General features: G+C 45.8%; 1 protein-coding gene across 1 annotated transcript in view; it reads left to right on the top strand.

Moving 5' to 3' along the window:
• Positions 1-12,611: 12,611 nt before the first annotated feature.
• Positions 12,612-16,341, top strand: part of GYPC (glycophorin C (Gerbich blood group)) — a 45,124-nt gene continuing 41,394 nt past the window's right edge. Inside the window, exon 1 of the mRNA XM_073019593.1 lies at positions 12,612-12,771. Coding sequence (XP_072875694.1) covers positions 12,723-12,771 — 49 coding nt within the window. The 5' untranslated portion in view covers positions 12,612-12,722. The remainder of the gene's footprint in view (positions 12,772-16,341) is intronic.

Raw genomic sequence — 16,341 nt, 5'->3', positions numbered from 1 at the left:
AACTGAACTCACATGGCAGGAAGAAAGACTGTCTATCAAGAAAAGAAGAAAGACTTGTCTATCATTGCTCCTGGGCAGACTTTTGTCACAAACCATGATCTGTTCTGCAGGCACAACAGTTTGTGACAGGCCATTGTATGTTCTTCAAGCCCACTGAATTTCCCTAAAAATCACTTACTACTCTCCTAAAATTACCCAAACTTCCTAATACGGTTTGGATTTGTGTCTCCACCCAAATCACATGTCGAACTGTAATCCTCAATGTCGGATGAGTGCCCTGGTGGGAAGTGACTGAATCACAGAGGTTGGATTTGTGTCTCCACCCAAATCACATGTCGAATTGTAATCCCCAATGTCGGATGAGTGCCCTGGTAGGAAGTGACTGAATCATGGAGGTGGACTTCCCCCTTTCTGTTCTTGTGATAGAGTTCTCACAAGTTCTGGTTGTTTAAAAGTGTGTAGCACCTCCCCTTTCTCTCTCTTCCTCCTTCTCCAGTCATGCAAGACATTCCTGCTTCCCCTTCTGCCATGACTGTAAGCCCCAGTCATGCTTCCTGTACAGGCTGCAGAACTGTGAGTCAATGAAGGCTCTTTTCTTTAGAAACGATCCAGTCTCAGGTAGTTCTTTATAGCAATGTGAGAATGGACCAATACACTTCCCCATTTCTCCTTCTCCTAAGAAGAAGGATATAGAAGTACCTCATTGGTGAATTGGGTAATTATTCTACAATGCTCCTATGCTATGCATGTTAAAATAAACTCGTAGACCTTTTCTCCAGCTAATCTGCCCTTTGCGAGTTAACTTTTCAGTGAACCTTCAGAGCGCAAGGGAGTTTTCTCTTGGCCCCTACAGTGGTTTCCCATCTATCTGCCTTGCATGGTGAGAGCCAACCTTTAGCAACTTCTAAAAGAAAGAGGATCTATCAGCTCAGTCTGAGCAGGCATGATAAGGTCTCCTCCCTTGTGTGGAGACACTCCTCTGAGTCTTCAAACCGCTCCATTAATGAATTCTCAGAAAGAACATTCTGCTGAGAAAGAGGAGGATAGATGACCAGTCAAGGCTGGGAGCTTGTGACTGTCAGGCCTCTGAGCCCAAGCTAAGCCATCATATCCCCTGTGACCTGCACGTATACATCCAGATGGCCTGAAGCAATTGAAGATCCACAAAAGAAGTGAAAATAGCCTTAACGGATGACATTCCACCATTGTGATTTGTTTCTGCCCCAGCCTAACTGATCAATGTACTTTGTAATCGCCCCCACCCTTAAGAAGGTTCTTTGTAATTCTCCCCACCCTTGAGAATGTACTTTGTGAGATCCACCCCCTGCCCGCAAAACATTGCTCCTAACTCCACCGCCTATCCCAAAACCTATAAGAACTAATAACAAACCCACCGCGCTTTGCTGACTCTCTTTTCAGACTCAGCTCGCCTGCACCCAGGTGAAATAAACAGCCTTGTTGCTCACATAAAGCCTGTTTGGTCATCTCTTCACACGGACACGCGTGACAGTGGCCACTAACCTCTCTGTGTCTAGATCAGATACAAGGCTGTCTCTTTGTCCCCACCCTCGACGGTCCCCGCCTCCTACTGTCCACCTCTTTAGAAGGAGCCTAGGGCAGCATGAACAAAATAAATTTCTCCTTCTTGTCCACATCCATCATAAAATGTGCATAGCTGGACTTGGGTTTTCTTAAAAGCTACAAACTTGCCAATCATGTAAATCAAACTATGTTTCTGTGTTAATTGAAAAGAACCAGAAGAAGGCCAAAAGAGAAGATATGTGCAATACACATGAAAAGGTGATGTTTTCTTTTGCCTATAAAAAGATCACATAAATCAAAAAGAAAAATATTTGCCACTCCTTCTGTATTAGTCAGGGTTCTGTTGGAGGGACAGAACTAGTAGAATGAATATACATATATATATATATATATATATATAGAGAGAGAGAGAGAGAGAGCGCGCAAAGTTTATTAAGTATTAACTTATATGATGGCAAGGTCCCACATTAGGCTGTCTGCAAGCTGAGGAGCAAGGAGAGCCAGTCCCAAAACTGAAGAACTTGGAGTCTGATGTTCGAGGGCAGGAGGCATCCAGCATGGGTGAAAGATGTAGGCTAGGAGGCTAGGCCCATCTCTCCTTTTTACATTTTTCTGCCTGCTTTACATTCACTGGGAGATGATTAGATTGTGTCCACCAGATTAAGGGTGGATCTGCTTTCCCCAGCCCACTGACTCAAATGTTAATCTCTTTTGGAACACCCACACAGACACACCCAGGATTAATACATTTTATGCATCAATCCAATCAAGTTGACACTCAGTATTAGCCATCATAAGTTCACCCCTAGTCCACTTGAATGCATACACATCTATCATACATAACCTCCAAATAAAGGCAATAACAAGGTCATATTTACATCTAACATAATACAACTATCCTTCATACAACCGAAAATGCACCAATCCCCAACCCAAATACTCTTACATAAAATTAACAATACTTAAATGTTGATATGAATCAATAAATCTTATGTCACATGATAAAAGGAAATAAAATGAATGCATTTTCTTAGTACAAGTGTATACAAACACAAACATGTTTTTAGCAAAAGAATGAGGCAATATTCCTGACAATTACGGTCCTGTTTCTGCAGCTGGTCATGTGGTCGTAGCTGGTATTGATGACTACCTTCTTCTACTACCTATTCTGTATTCCCTTTGCCTTCAGCAAGCACCTCAGCAGGTCATGGTGTTTTTGCTAGTGGAGTGACCCAAACCTTTCCTGAGGGGTCTGGGACATCCGTAGTCCTGCCTGAATTGAGCTGTTGTAGTTTCCCATTGATCTTAATCACAGGGCATGGTAATACTAAGACACCCTAATAGATCTCCTGTATTCCATGCACACTCTCCCATACCTCCGTTGTGGAGGAGTAGACTGATTTCATCTTGGTAGTCCAGGTCAATCACCCCAGCCAACACGGTAACTCCCTTCTTAGCCTGTTGACTTAAAGGTAGGAGGATCCCAAAGTGTCCAGGTGCGATCTTAACTTCCAGTTTAATGGAATCATTCTTGTGTCTCCTGGTGGCACTGTTCCTCCCTCTGGAACTAAGACCTCTAGCAGCAGAACGTAATGTCATGGGAACAGGAAGCAAAAATTTTGAGGGGTGATGGTAAGTGGTGCCATTTCCACTTCCACCCCTTGATTCCTGGACCTGTGAATCTTGGTTATGGGAGAAATAGTACCATATATTGGACGCCAATGCAGAGCATACATGGCCTTCTGGAGAACTTTGCCCCAGCTCTGTCAAGTATTGTCACCTAGTTGGTATTGTAATTGTGACTTCAGAAGGCCATTCTACCATTCTATCAATCCAGCTGCTTCAGGATGGTGGGGAACATGGTAAGACCAGTGAATTCCATGAGAATGAGCCCACTGCTACACTTCTTTAGCTGTAAAATGAGTGCCTTGGTCAGAGCCAATGCTGTGTGGAATACCATGATGGTGGATATGGCATTCTGTGAGTCCACAGGTGGTAGTCTTGGCAGAAGCATTGCATTCAGGATAGGCTAACCCATATCCACAGTAAGTATCTATTCCAGTGAGGACAAATCTCTATCCTTTCCATGATGGGAAGAGGTGCAATATAATCAACCTGCTATCAGGTAACTGGCTAGTCACCCCAAGGAATGGTGCCATATGGAGGGCTCAATGTTCATCTCTGCTAGTGGCAAATTGGGCACTCAGCAGTGGCTGTAGTCATGTCAGCCTTGGTGAGTGGAAGTCCATGTTGCGAACCAATGCATAACTTCCATCCCTGCCACCATGGCCAGTTTGTTAAAGGGCCCATTGGGCAATGACAGGAATGGCTGGGGAAAGAGGCTGAATGGAGTCCACAAAACGAGTCATCCTATCCACTTGATTATTAAACTTCTCCTCTGCTAAGGTCACCCATTGGTGAGCACTCACATGGGATACAAATACCTTCACAGCTTTTGACCACTCAGAGAGGTCCATTCCCTTATCTCTTCTCCAAAGTTCTTTGTCACCAATTTTCCAGTCATGTTTCTTCCAAATTCCTGACCATCCAGTCAAACTGTTGGCTACAGCCCATCCATTTCTCATTTCATGCAAAGTGCACAACCAGGTGTACTGCTTGAAGTTCTGCCACTGGGAAGATTTCCCTTCATTGCTGTCCTTCAGGGATGTCCTAGAAAGGGGCTGTAGTGCTATAGCTCTCCACTTTTGGGTGGTGCCTACGTATCGTGCAGAACCATCTGTGAACCAGGCCTTAGTTTTCTCTTCCTCTGTCACCTGATCCTAGGGAACTCCTTATGAGGCCATCAGTGCAGGCTGGGGGAGAGAAGGCAGGGTGGCAGTAGAGGAGACCATGGACATTTGAGCCACTTCCTCATGTAACTCACTTGTGCCTTCAGGACCTGCTCGAACCTGATCACATATTTATCACTTCCATTTGATGATGGAATGCTGCTGTGCATGACCCACTTTATGGCTAGATGGGTCAGAAATCACTCAGTTCATGGCAGGCAGTTCAGGTCACATGGTGACTCAATAACCCATGGTCAAATGCTCAGTTTCCTCCAAAGCCCAGTAACAGGCCAAGTGCTGTTTCTCAAAAGGAGAGTAGCTATCTGCAGGAGATGGCAGGGCCTTGATCCAAAATCCTAGAGGCTTCCACCGTGATTTACCTATGGAGCTTCCCAAAGGCTAACACCTCAAGCACCATTGGATCTGCTGGGTCATATAGCACAAGTGGCAGAGCAGCTTGCACAGCAGCCTGGACCTGTTGCAGAGCCTTCTCCTGTTCTGGACACCACTCAAAACTCGCAGCCTTTCAGGTCACTTAATAAATGGGCCAGAGTAACACACCCAAATGAGGAATGTGTTGCCTCCAAAATCCAAAGAGGCCCACTAGATGTTGTACCTCTTTCTTGGTTGTAGGAGGGGCCAAATGCAGCAACTTATCCTTTATCTAAGAAGGAATATCTTGACAGGCCCCACACCACTGGACTCCAAGAAATTTTACCGAGGTAGAAGTTCCCTGAATTTTAGTCAAATTTATTTCCCATCCTTGGGCACACAAATGTCTTACCAGTAAGTCCTGTGTGTTCGCTACTTCTTGCTCACTGGATCCAATCAGCATAATGTCATAAATGTAATGGATCAGTGTCATATCTTGCAGAAGCAAAAAGTGATCAAGGTATCTCTGAATAATATTATGACACAAAGCCGGAGAGTTGATATACCCCGATGTAGGATAGTAAAGGTATATTGCTGGCCTTACCAGCTGAAGGCAAATTGCCTTAGGTGGGCCTTATGGACAGGAATGGAGAAAAAGGCATTTGCCAAGTCAATGGCTGCATACCAGGTACCAGGAGACGTGTTAACTTACTCAAGCAATGAAACCACATCTGGTACAGCAGCTGCAACTGGAGTCATCACTTGGTTAAGCTTACAATAATCCACTGTCATTCTCCAAGATCCATCTGTCTCCTGCACAGGCCAAATGGGAGAGTTGAATGAGGATGCTGTGGGAATCACCACCTCTGCGTCTTTTAAGTCCTTGATGGTGGCACTAATCTCCGCAATCCCTGCGGGCATGTGGTATTCTTTTTTGATTTGCTATTTTTCTAGGTAGTGGCAGCTCTAATGGCTTCCGTTTGGCCTTTCCCACAATAATAGCCCTCACCCTACCAGTCAGGGAGCCAATGTGGGGGTTCTGCCAGCTGTTAAATATGTCTATACCAATTATGCAACTGTAAGTCAAATCTGAGCTAAAACCCCATTAATTACCTGACCTCCATAAGCTCCTACTTTAACTGGAGAACCACAATGACAGTTTGGGTCCCCTGGAATCAACATCAGCTCAGAACCAGTGTCTAGTAGTCCCTGAAATGTCTGATCATTTCCCTTTCCCCAGTGCACAGTCACCCTGGTAAAAGGCTAGAGGTCTCCTTGGGAAAGGATGGGAGAAAGATTCATTGCATAAATTGTCAGTAACGTAGTGGGGTCCTTCATCAAGGGGACCCGGCCTCCCCTTCATTCAAGGGGTTCTGGGTCTGTAAACTGGCTTAAGTCTGGAAACTGATTGAGGGACCATGATTCTCTTGTTTCATAATTCAAATTAGTATTTTGTCCATTTGACCTAGAAATTTTCCGTTTGTATAATTTAAGTAGGAATGCAGTAGGCTTCCTATCAATTGCACTTCTAGGAACACCATGATTATTTAGCCAATGCCAGAGCTCTACACAATTCAGACTATTCTTATTGTCGCTTTGTCTCTGCTGTCCATTACGGTAGCTATGGCCATCTTGCCTTTGACAGTGGAGTGTTGCCACTTGGCCCCTGCCACCTCGGGATCCAATTATTCCCATTGTATTTAAGTTTTGTAGCTGAGTGACTGTGGTTCCCACAGTTAGATCTGACATACAGAGAAGAGCAACACAGGGCTCTTCAAAGATGCAGGTGCTGCCCTCAAAAATCTATTTCTCAAGGAATTGGTCAAGAGTATATCTTCTAAACCCTCCCAGCTGGGATGAGCAGGTCTAAAGTGACTAATCCACTTTGCCACCGCAATCTCCCTAAGCCTTTGGATCCCTTCCTCTACATTAAACCAAGGGAACTCAGGCATTTCCAGCTCACTCACAATGGGCCATCTTTTAATCCATATTTCAGCTAACCAAGTCAATAAACTATTAGAACTTTTTTTTTAACTCCCCAAGCTTCAATATTAAATGCAAAGTCCCTACTTAGTGGGCCCAAATCAATAAATTCAGCCTGATTCGACTCTTATATTCCTTCCACCATTATCCCATACCCTTAATTTCCATTCTCATGCCTGTTCTCCAGATTGCAGTTTACATAAATTAAAGAACTCAAGCAGTTCTTTTCGAATGTAGTGCACCTCCGCATGGGTCACACTCAGAACTTCACCTCCAGGGGCCCACCAAGACTTTAGTCTAGTTACAGGCCTAGAAGCAAACAGAGATGTTGGGGGTGGCTTCTGAGGAGAATCAACATTATTTTGCCTGGCAACTGTCTCAGGGGAGACAATCACTGTTGCCTCAGATGGCACAGGATTTCTCTCTTCAGACAAAGGTGGAAATACTGATAGCAGCATGGGTGGGAGAGGGGATGTTACCACTACTGGGGATGGGGAAGCTGTTCCTTCTGGCAAAAAAAGGTTCATGAGAGATTACTAATTCAGTGCCCCCAGCTTCATCAGGGTCCTCCCACATGTCCCCATTCCAAGCTGCAGGGTACCATTCTTTTCCAATCAATGCCCTCACTCTAACAGTAGACACCTGGTGAGGCTGTGCATGTATCTTTCGTTGCAAGTCAGCCACTAGTGTGATAAGAGCTTGTGTCTGTGTTTCCACAATTTCAGTTCTTTCTCTACAGAAGTTAAGACCCTCACTCAGGGCAATATTAGCAGCTTTGAGGCTCAGTATCTGCTTCTGAAACCAGGTGACAGAATCCCTGAGTTCATCATTTTCTTTCATCACTTTGTCCCTGAACTTAGGAGCAACCAACCAGCTTCATTATGTTCCTTGTTTCTCCATATATGATGAAAGGTATTATGTATAGAGTCACTAAACTCCTTGCCTCTTACGAGCAGTAAGTCAGGAGTGTCAAATGCATTTATTTTGCATAACTCTCTAAACAGTTCGTGCCAAGGACTCTCAGTGTTCTCCATGCTATTAAAAATAGAGTCCTTAGCATTTTGGGGTCTAATCATCTTAAGCAGCCAACTCCAGAAACCCCCAAACCAATGAAAGAACTCTATCCTTAATATTCTGTTCCTCTAGAACCACTCCTGATACCAAAATTTGTATTAGTCAAGGTTCTCTTAGAGGGATAGAACTAATAGGATCTCTCTCTCTCTATATATATATGTGTGTGTGTGTGTGTGTGTGTGTGTATGTATGTGTATATATATACTTGTATATATGTATATATATATGACATATATATGTGTGTATGTATGTGTATATATATACTTGTATATATGTATATATATGACTTATATATATGTGTGTGTGTGTGTGTGTGTGTATATATATATATACAGTGGAGCTTATTAAGCATTACCTTACATGATCACAAGGTCCCACAATAGGCTATCTGCAAGCTGAGGAGCAAGGAGAGCCAGTCCAAGTCCCCAAACTGAAGAACTTGGAGTCTGACGTTCGAGGGCAGAAAGTCTGACGTTTGGGAGAAAGATGTAGGCTGGGAGGCCAGATCCATCCCTCGTTTTCACGTTTTTCTGCCTGCTAATTAGATGGAGGCTGATTAGGTGGCGCCCACCAGATTAAGGTGGATTACCTTCCCCAGCCCACTGACCCAAATGTTAATCTCTTTTGGCAACACCCTCACAGACATACCCAGGATTAATATTTTGTATCCTTCAATCCAATCAAGTTGACTTTCAGTATTAACCATCACATCTCCAAATGAGGAAACAGTGTGAATAAAAGAGTCACCTAGAAGAACCTGCGATTTATAAATAAGGATGTGACTGCATATTCGGCCTCTCTGGTAATCAAAGAAAATGCTAACACAAATAACTACATACGTTGCTTATCTACAGAATTAACTATGATTTTAAAGTTGCTGTTTAACTCTGGCAAGAGACTCTGAGATAAACACTGGTACTCTTGATTGGAAAGAAAGTAAAGGTTACAGCCACAACTTATGAATGTATCAAAAGCTTTAAATACACTTCTAACCTTTGATTGAGTAATTCTGCTTGTCAGAATATACACTAAAAAACTTATGAAATCCAGATATTTAAGTTCATATGGTTTATCACAGCACTATTCAACTAGCAAAGAAAAGGAAACAACCTAGTAATTAAAATGAGTTAAAGAGCTTTTCTACTTTTATATGAGAAAATGCTCGTGACATAATGTTTGGTAGTAAAAGCTCAGCACTTGAAATCACATATTCAGTAAAATCTCAAGAATATAAAGCAAATATTCATAAATGCATAAAAAAGACTAAAGGTAAATAGCTTTAATGTGCTAGCGATTGCCAGCAATTCTTAGGGTGTAGGTGTCTTTTTGGCTTTTTCTCTATTTATTTTGTTTTCTTTTTGCACTAAAAGCATGTGTTACTGTGATGAGGGGCAAAACCTTTCATTAAAGGGCTCAAGTAACATCTACCCGCCACCGTCTGTAAGGGTTCACCCAGGAGACAGCAACAGCAGCAGAGGACCTCCAACCCTACTCCCAATAAGGAACTAGCACTGAGGATTTGGAGGGCAGTTTCCCATGAGCAGTTTCTTCCCTGAAGACGAAGAGAAAATTCACCTCCCAGGACTGGATCACACCATCTCACACCTTGGAGGGCTCTGCAGCTTGTATCAGCCACAGTACAGTCAATGAAGACACAGCTAGAACCGTCAATCCCGCCTGCACTGCAGAGCAAGTTCTTGTCACTGCTCTGAACCTCTGGGTTCTCATCTTTACAATGGACTCTTGGCAATACTCTGTTTAAGAGTATTTAGGGGAACTAGACAAGATAAGAACTGGTTTTTTGTTACAAGATACAGCTGAGTTTTTTGAACTTCATGAATAAATATCCAACACATGAAGACACACTAATGATGCATTTCTTGACTTAATGTCAGACTGTTGTCATATAATGTAAATTTTTATATGATTATTTTCCCTTCTTAAAATAACAGTCATTTATTTAACATTAGACACTTTCATAGTTACATTTTCCAAAATATATCAAAATGTTTCCCTGCTAGATAATTTGCTACACACTATGAAACACTATTTACTTTCTTTTTCAAATGACCTGGGGCCCTTACTATAAACAAAGTATGTGTTAGAGGAGGAAGGGGGCCAGTATCTTTAAGTAACTCCAGGGTACTTCCATTGTAATTACCCCATTAGTATCGAATATAGTACTCACAACAGCCTAACTTTGCAGATTGCTCCAATTTCCAGGATGAGAAAATCGAGGCTCAGAGAAAGAAAGTAAAATGCTGAAGGTTACACAGCTAGTAGGCAGGAGAGTAACGAACCCAGATTGAGTTCCAAAGCCCTGGCTCTTTAATAGCACAAGGAACTGTCACATCCTCCAGTGATGGCTGGAGCTGAGATTGTTCTAGTTCTGTAACAAATGCTACTTCGTTCCTGTATCTGACCTCTGCAGTTTGTGGGGCTTTCAATTTTCGCTGTTTAGTCAGTTTATTAATTTTTTGGCTTTTTTTCTGTAAGAAATTCTCTGGAACATTTTGATACCTTCAACCCGTCCTACCCTCAGAAATTAAGGAAATCGCTTATGATTATGTCTAAGCCAGTAGGTTCTAAATGAGTCTGTGAAAGTCTCTAAGTGTGCTGCAATGACCTAATGGCTTGTTCTTTGTTACCTGGCAGCACTTTCTGCTTCTTTCCAACTTTCCAGCGGCATTTCAGATAATTAAAGTTATTTTCTCTCAGGACAGGGGAGGTGGACTACTGTTCCAGCGAGACATAAATGTATGTATTACCAAAAAAAAAAGAAAAAGTTAAACTGTTAATCATGGGCGCGGTGGCTCACGCCTATAATCCCAGCACTTTGGAAGGCCAAAGCGGGCAGATCACCTGAGGTCGGGAGTTCGAGACCAGTCTGACCAACATGGAGAAACCCCGTCTCTACTAAAAATACAAAATTAGCCAGGCGTGGAGGCACAGGCTTGTAATCCCAGCTACTTGGGAGGTTGAGGCAGGAGAATTGCTTGAGCCCAGGAGGCGGAGGTTGTGGTGAGCCGAGATCGTGCCATTGCACTCCAGCCTGGGCAACAAGAGCAAAAACTCCGTCTCAGAAAATAAAAAATAAAAATAAATGAATTGATCGTTGCTCATTTCTGTTTATTAAATGCCTTTTCTGTTCCCACTGTGATTCTACAATCACTGCCTCTGTAAAACGCTGGAATGCAGGTGTTCTTGCCTCCATTTTATAGATGAGGGAATCAAGACTCAGGGCATTCGGTGAGGAGTTTATTTCAGTTCAACATGGCTGTGCTGCACATGGCAGTTGGACTAAAGATCTGTCAGCATCGGGGGTTCTTCATGATGTAACTAAAGTGAATCATAAGTGCTTTCCCACTGCGTCAAGACGGCCTGGAGTCTGTGCAGCCCAGGGAGAGGTGAGAAAGACTCCGTGCTGCACAGCTCCAGGCCGCAGCCTCTCATTGTATTCAATGCAGATGACAGCCCCAAAGGCACCGCCCATACATTGTACAGACAACTGGCCTGGCTCTCTGGATTGTGCAGGACAGGCCTTAATGGCAGAAGGTAGGGGAGACGAGGGCGTCACAAAAGTGCTTGGGGAACTATAAAGTACATATGTTTATTGCGGCACTATTCACAATAGCAAAGACTTGGAACCAACCCAAATATCCATCAGTGACAGACTGGATTAAGAAAATGTGGCACATACACACCATGGAATACTATGCAGCCATAAAAAAGGATGAGTTCATGTCCTTTGTAGGGACATGGACGCAGCTGGAAACCATCATTCTCAGCAAACTATCGCAAGAACAGAAAACCACATGTTCTCACACACAGGTGGGAAATGAACAATGAGATCACTTGAACACAGGAAGGGGAATATCACACACCGGGGCCTGTGGTGGGGTGGGGGGAGGGGGAGGAATAGCATTAGGAGACATACCTAATGTAAATGACGAGTTAATAGGCGCAGCACACCAACATGGCACATGTGTACATATGTAACAAACCTGCACGTTGTGCACATGTACCCTAGAACATAAAGTGCAATTTAAAAAAAAAAAAAAAAAGAAAAGCAGCACAGGACGGTTCAGATATCACACAGGAGAAGCACAGGGTGTTCCCTTGGGTGGGAATTTAAAACAAGGGCCTCAAATTCCCTGCCCTTGTCTCTGGGCAGAAGGGGCAGATAATGCTATGATACACTTTTTTGTAGGTGGTGCCAGTTGACTGCATTTAACCAACCAAGGTATGTAACGAAATCCACGTGGAGGTTTTCATGGCAAAAGTAGAGCGAATTCACAAACTGCACTGTGTCTGGCAGCTTCAGACAAAAGCAATGGGAACAAATCACAACCCTTGTCCAGCAATTCTTCCTGTTTTGGAACGATCTTTGCTCAACACCCCATCCATGGGTACAGGGCCCCCAAAGGCCAACAAGACAGGGACTCTCTCCAGGGACAAATGCCCCGTGGCTGGCTCAGAGAGGCCGCCCAGCTATCCAGCGGCCGCGCAGCCAGCCAAGATTTCAACACAGGTCTGCCCTATTTGGTCACCGTTCCCGACAGTGCTGGGCCAGGCCAGCAAGTCACATTGGCGAGTTTTCCCTGCACTCCAGGGGGAATTCTCAACCACAACCTCTGTATCTGGTAGTGGCAGATGGAAAGAGAAACGGTTAGAAACGCGTGGTTCTTGCGCAGGAAAGTTGGAGCAAAGAAGAGTTCAGAAGTGGGCGGGTGTGTGTTCAAAAAAAAAAAAAAAAAAAGGGTGGAAACCCCACCAGCCAAGTCTGCAGGAAAAAAATGAAGTCTGCCTATCTCCGGGCCAGAGCCCCTCCCCTCGGCCCGCGCGGGAGGAGTGTGACCCAGGTGCCGCTTCCTCTCGCCGCTGAGGGTCAGGAGCCCGGGAGCGCGACCCTCCCCCGGCCCGGCCCGGTCCGGCCCTTCCCCGCGGTCTCTGCCCGGGCTGATGCCCATGACGAGCAGCCCCAACGGCACGGCGCGGCCACTCGGCCTCGGTGAGTACCCGCCGTGGGGAGGGGTCCTGGGGACCCACTGGAGGCCGCGGCCCGCAGCAGCCAGGGGCCGAGCCGCGGTCACGGACTCCCGGGTGTCCCGGTCCGTGCCCGGCCTCCAGGCGGAGGAGGCGCCCGCTGGGCTCAGATCCCCGACTCCAGCCGCGGTTCCCCCGAGCCTGGGCTGCGCGGAGTCCCCGTCCCGCGTCCCGGACCGCGACGCGCAGCCTCCACGCGCCCCGAGCTGGAGAGGCCACCAGCCCGCCCGCCCAGGGCGTGTCGCCCGCTTTCTGTTTCTTTGTGCGGGGCATGGGAAATGTGTGGGGCCAGCACTGTCCCCCTAAAGAACAGTTAGGGAAGAGTCCACATCACAAGTTGCGTCTGTGCTGCTCCCCAGCCAGGGGCCGACCGGGCAGGCTCTGGTGAACTCCAGGCAACTCCAGCCTTGCCCAGGGACTTGCTCGCTCCGCTGGGCACCGCAAAGGCACACAGATGCGGGGGAATCCTGCGGCCTGGATCCTTTGGGGATTTGTAATTCCTCGCTGCTTGTTTTCTTTCTCTTTTAAACCATCACGTTTTCTTGCTGACAGGAAATCAGATGCGATGAAAGTCTTTGTAGATGGTTGGAAACATTGCTGGGCCTCTCTCTGCCCTCTTCCTCTGCTGTTACTTTTGCAATAATAACTCCCATTTTATTTTACCAAAAAAACCGAATGCATATCCCTCTTATCCCCCACCCTGCCGCAGTCTTATTCTTAGAGTCTGTCAGAGAGGAGAGAGCCTGAGCCTATCGTGTGATAATGTTACCTTATTGATACGATGATGATATGGGTATTGGAGACACCAACTCTTTTATAAGTCTTTGAAATCCAGGGGGTTGTGAGGCCTCAATCCTCACCCTGCCCGAGCCTGGAGCTTGGCATGGAGGAGTGTAGCTTCGGTCTACGTGTGTACACGGCACTCCGTGTGCCCGTGGTTGTGCTTGGGTCGGCCTGGGAGTGCGCGGGCATCAATGGTACTTGAGAGTGAGGCCCCTCCGTCTGCACTGGGATCACTGCACTGCCTCTAAACAAGGCAGCCTCTCTTAGCTCCAGTTTCCTCATCTGCAAAGTAGGAATAATAACAGGAGATTCCTCATCCAGCAGTAAGAAGTCTGTGTCAATGTCCCAGCACAGAGAATGACACATCATAAGTGCTGGATCCGTGCTGGGCATGTTTATATCATTGTACATGAGACTGTGGTTCCCGGAGTTTACGTGTGTGTGTAACTTGAGCACGTGTTTGTGTGTGTGTACATGGCGGGTCCTGGGTTAAAGGGACAGAAGCCGCTGTCATTACTCCAATTCAGGCACTGAGGAGGTGAAGCTGACAGGCATTCCGATGTCTGAAGAAGATGGGCTTGCCTGACCCCCCGCCCCCGTGCCCAGCCCAGCCCAGCCGCCCAAGCAGTTCTCCAGAACTCAGGTTTCAGACCTTCAACACTTGCCTTGGGAGACAAACAGCGGCACAGCCCTTGCTTGCAAGCCATTCCGCTTTAGACTTCGACTGATTTATGGCAGGATCCCTGCTATGCGAGAACAGCAGGGGGGTGGGGGGGGAGGGGGGGAAGGGGGGCGGCTATTTCTTGCTGCTAACTCAGGCAGGATGTGTCTATATCCTGTCTCAGTTTATGTAGCGGCTGCTCATCAGAGCCAGAGGTTAGAGTGGAGAGGACCCACTTCCGCCAAGCAGGCCTGCTTTGCTCAGCTCAGCTGGGCTAGGTCCCAATGCCACATTTACAGTGCGGGAGTCATGCACAGCGATCCGTGGCCTTGCCCTTGGATGGAAGAGGTCAAGGCTCAGTGAGAAGACGGCCAAGTTTGGCAGCTTTATATAGAATACACCGCCTCTGGCAGAAGCAGAGGACTGCATTAAGTGCCAAATGAAATTCCACCTCAGCCATTGCTCAGTTCCTCCAGATACCACGGCCACTGGGAGTCGCAGGGTGCTGGTGGTCAGCAGCTGGACCTTTCCAAGGGTGCCAGTGGTTGGGCAAGTATTTCTGGGGACTTGCAGAGCTCCCTGGGGAGCAAAGGGGTGGGAAGTACAAGGCATTCTGCGCTTGTGGTGGGAACAAGTGAACCCGTCTGCAATGAGTAGGAAGAGGTCCCCTCCACAGGGGTGAGAGGCTGGGCCAAGCCAAGTCAGTTTGCCTCTTCGGGTGGCAGACCTGTATATACATCTATGCCTCAAGTGCCTGAGGCCGCAGCCAAAACATCTTCCAGTAACTGAGCACACACAGTGGGCCAACAGCGCGCTCTAAATACAAAACCAAACAGTAAAGTTAACAGTGAATGAAGGGTTAAAAATAGGAGGAAGACACCTTCTCTCTACCTCAATGGCAATTACTTTATTTATTGAGGATAATCCTTCTAGAAGTAAATTTGCTGATACAAATATTTCTTATTTGACATAATAAAAACATTTTATATATTTTATGTCCTCTTGCTTTTTTCCGTCAGAATATCTCTGAAAGGTTATACCTTGTTGTTTTCTTTAATCAGTTCCTCTGCTGATGGGCATTTAGGCTGTATGCAGACTTTATTTAATTTTTTAAACCACATACAGTACTCCTGAGACAATGCATAAGGAGGATTTTACGTGCTTGTGTCTGTAAACTGTTGGGATAAATTCTCCCACCTCAGCATTTGATTTCTGGGACAAAGTATGTATCCATTTAAAATGTTAGTCGATCTTAAGAACTACCCTCCTAAAGTTCACACTGGTTTCTCATGGTCACAAATAGCCTGTGAAAGTCACTATTTCACTATTTCCCTGCATCCTCACTCACACTGCACTTTTTTATCTTAGCCAAACTGAGGGGTTAAAAAAAAAAAAATGCTGTCACTTTGGAATGAGCCTCTGTAATTAAGTGAGACGGAGCATGTTTTCTTACTTCCATAAGAGGCTGCATTACTTTTCTGGGAAGTGTCGGTTGATGCCTTTGTCCATTTCCTGTCAGCACCCCACCCCCGTGAGGAAACGTGCCCCAGAAGTGAAAGGACATGTCCTCATCGCATGATGAGTAAGAGGCAGAGCAGAGGCCCGAGCAACATCCGTGTTGTGGAGTCAGCCCTGGGTTTGACTGCCCTCCAATGTTCACCAGCTTTGGGAGAGACAGGAAATACCTCAGCACCTCAGTTTTCCCATCTGCGAGTGGGAATAACAGCCACTTCCCCAGAGTCACCTGATGAGCAACAGCAGAAGGGCCTGGACCTGCGCCCAGTGGCAGAGGCTTGGGCGGTGGCTTTTGTTAGCGGAAAACGGAATTTATTGGCGCAAACCTGGCCTGAGGATGCTGGTAATTTCAGGAGTCACCCTCCAGACAGCTGTTGTTTTTAGCTTTTGATAAAAATAACAACAAACTTAGATGCCAAGCCCTGGTAAGGGCCTTGCTTGGGTCTCCCCTGCATACCTGCTATGATAGGCATTTTTCTTTCTTTTCCTTTCCTTTTTTTTTTTTTTTTTTTTTTTTTTTGAGACAGAGGCTCGTGCTCTGTCATTCAGGCTGGACTGCAGTGGTGCGATCTCGGA

This window comes from Chlorocebus sabaeus, chromosome 10 (genome assembly GCF_047675955.1).
Source record: "Chlorocebus sabaeus isolate Y175 chromosome 10, mChlSab1.0.hap1, whole genome shotgun sequence".
Taxonomy (NCBI): domain Eukaryota; kingdom Metazoa; phylum Chordata; class Mammalia; order Primates; family Cercopithecidae; genus Chlorocebus; species Chlorocebus sabaeus.
Note: the sequence above shows the minus strand (reverse complement) of the source record. Positions and strands in the feature narration are given on the sequence as shown.